Raw genomic sequence first — 2220 nt, forward strand, 5'->3', positions numbered from 1 at the left:
GATCAGGTGGTCGACCTGCCGGTGCCTTACGACTACATGTCTCTGATGCAGTACGCCACGACGGCTTTTGCCGATGACGACCTCCGGCCCATTTTTGTGTCCACCGACGGGCACTACCAGTACATACTCGATTATCACCGCAAGGCGGGTATGGCGCAGTCGCATTACGACATGTACGCCCTGAACACGGTGTACGGCTGCGATAAACTCTGGGCTGCGTCTTGTAGATTTAACGGAAAACACGTGCCAAAGTGCACAAACATGGGCTTCTTAACTAAAGACTGCACGTGTCAATGCCCGAGGGAATATACAGGTGAAACCTGCGACACGAAAGCAGGGCCTACATACCCCATTCTAGCCAAAGCAAAGGTGATGATCGATGTGAGGAAGTCCCAGAAGATTTATCTGGGAACCAAGACGTTTGTGCCGGACAGGGGTGATGCAGTATTGGACAACTTTAAATATTTTCAGTTCTTCACGGTGATAGCTGACGGTGACACCAAAACACAGGTGTCAATAAACATAAAACAGAGCGCATACAAGAGCCGCTTCTTTTTAAGTCGACAATCCGCCTTCTTCATCATAAGAAACATCCACTTTATGGACTGCCAGATCAATCTGTTCTGGGGCCTTTCGAAAAAGGGCCAGCTGAGGACCGAGTGCCTGTCATCCGTGGCCAACAACGAACCTGACGGACCCATGTTTAACAGCAGGAGCAGCCACCTGGACATGATTTACCGCAGCAGCATAGGCTACAGCCTTGGCGATCCCAAGATCAGCATCACCTTGATGCAGCTACAGTTGGACGTCGTCTTTGCCCCCAAGCCTGACAAAGTGCTCAAGCTGAAGAAGGCAGCGTCCAGTGGCGGCAGCAACGGCGGTAACAGCACCGGCGGCAATGGCACTGACCCGGGCGCGTCCAGCATGATTGGTGCCGGTGCCGGCGTCGGTCTGGGAGTGGGTCTGACGCTGCTGGTACTCTTGCTCATCGTGTGTATCGCGACTGCCCTTATCGCCAGGAGGAAGAGGCAACTGGCAGCCATGCTAGACCCGGACGCCATGCTGGACAACATCGCCGAACACCTAGGTGACAGCAGCGACTCAACCAGTACTTTCTTTGACGACACAACCGACAGCGACGACGATGACAAGTCGTGATGGTGTCGTGCGGCAATGAGTTCAGGTGTGTCTTCAGCATGCAGTGACGCGGACGAGGTTGTGTTCTGTGGCTTGCTAGTCGCCTATTACTGGGAGGAAAACGGGGGGACGAAGAGGTGATCGGGTCGAAACAACTGTGAAAAGAAGACAATGAGCCGGGAAAAGTGCCGCCCAGTTTGACGACGCATTTGATGCGGAGTTTTCGACACGGGAAACACTTATTAGTGTGCGGCCTCATAACTAGTTATTACAAAGGTGTATCATTCAACCTATCTTAAGTGATGTCCGAAGAAACAACCGTTAAGAAGACACCAAATAACACGACGCTGGAGTCAAAAGGGTTTAACATCGAAAGGCATCAGGGACAGTATCATTGAAATGGAAGTGGCCGAGGTGTCGACCAGCATGGCAACGAACATAATCAAAGCTGATAGATCAAGATTGCATGAATACAGACTCCCTTGATAGCTATTCCTTTATAAGTAATCAGCGGCCTCAGAAACAGTCGATACACGAAACAAAGTTAACGTGAAGGTATCAATTCCAAGATATTTATGCTACGGCATGTGGAAACATTTGCTTTTTGCTGCGCAGCTCGTGGTGTCAACACAGTTCTCATCTGCAGCATCGGGGCATTCTAAGTTAACGAAACCGTGGCAAATGGAATCTTTCGCCGAACGGTTAAGGGGGCACAATGCTCAAAATCTGACGTACAGTGAAACAGCAGCCATTCTACGAGCCCGAGGCTACAAAGTGAAGGAGTTCAAAGGTGAGCCACCATTGGTAATGATTGCTGACACTGCGCACCTGCCCGAGCAGGTAATGCCCCAATTGTCACAAGACCGATTCACTGGTATCATCTCAAGCAACAACCTATGGAAGGACGAAAGAGGCTCAGCTCAGTGCTGGTACTTTTTTGACACAGAATCACGAGCAGACAAGAATGTGTTCAAGGCCGCGGTAAAGACGTGGAGTGACAAAAGCTGCATCAAGTTCAACAAGATTCCAGACGGCCCATGCACACAGAAAGTCGGGCACGGCGCCATCTGCGTAGGAGACTAC

The 2220-nt window shown here is 50.8% G+C and overlaps 1 protein-coding gene across 2 annotated transcripts in view; it reads left to right on the forward strand.

The window, feature by feature from the left end:
- The window catches only part of LOC119095634 (uncharacterized), an 18731-nt gene extending 17547 nt beyond the window's left edge, over positions 1 to 1184 (forward strand). The window contains exon 2 of one of the 2 annotated variants that reach the window (XM_037218492.1): positions 7 to 1184. In XM_037218492.1, the coding sequence (XP_037074387.1) occupies positions 7 to 1158 (1152 nt within the window). In that variant the 3' untranslated portion in view covers positions 1159 to 1184. The remainder of the gene's footprint in view (positions 1 to 6) is intronic. The other variant, XM_037218493.1, reaches the window with a different exon arrangement.
- Positions 1185 to 2220: the final 1036 nt, after the last annotated feature.

Source organism: Pollicipes pollicipes, unplaced genomic scaffold, assembly GCF_011947565.3.
Source record: "Pollicipes pollicipes isolate AB1234 unplaced genomic scaffold, Ppol_2.1 Scaffold_4219;HRSCAF=4965_pilon_pilon_pilon, whole genome shotgun sequence".
In the NCBI taxonomy this organism is placed as follows: Eukaryota; Metazoa; Arthropoda; class Thecostraca; order Pollicipedomorpha; family Pollicipedidae; genus Pollicipes; species Pollicipes pollicipes.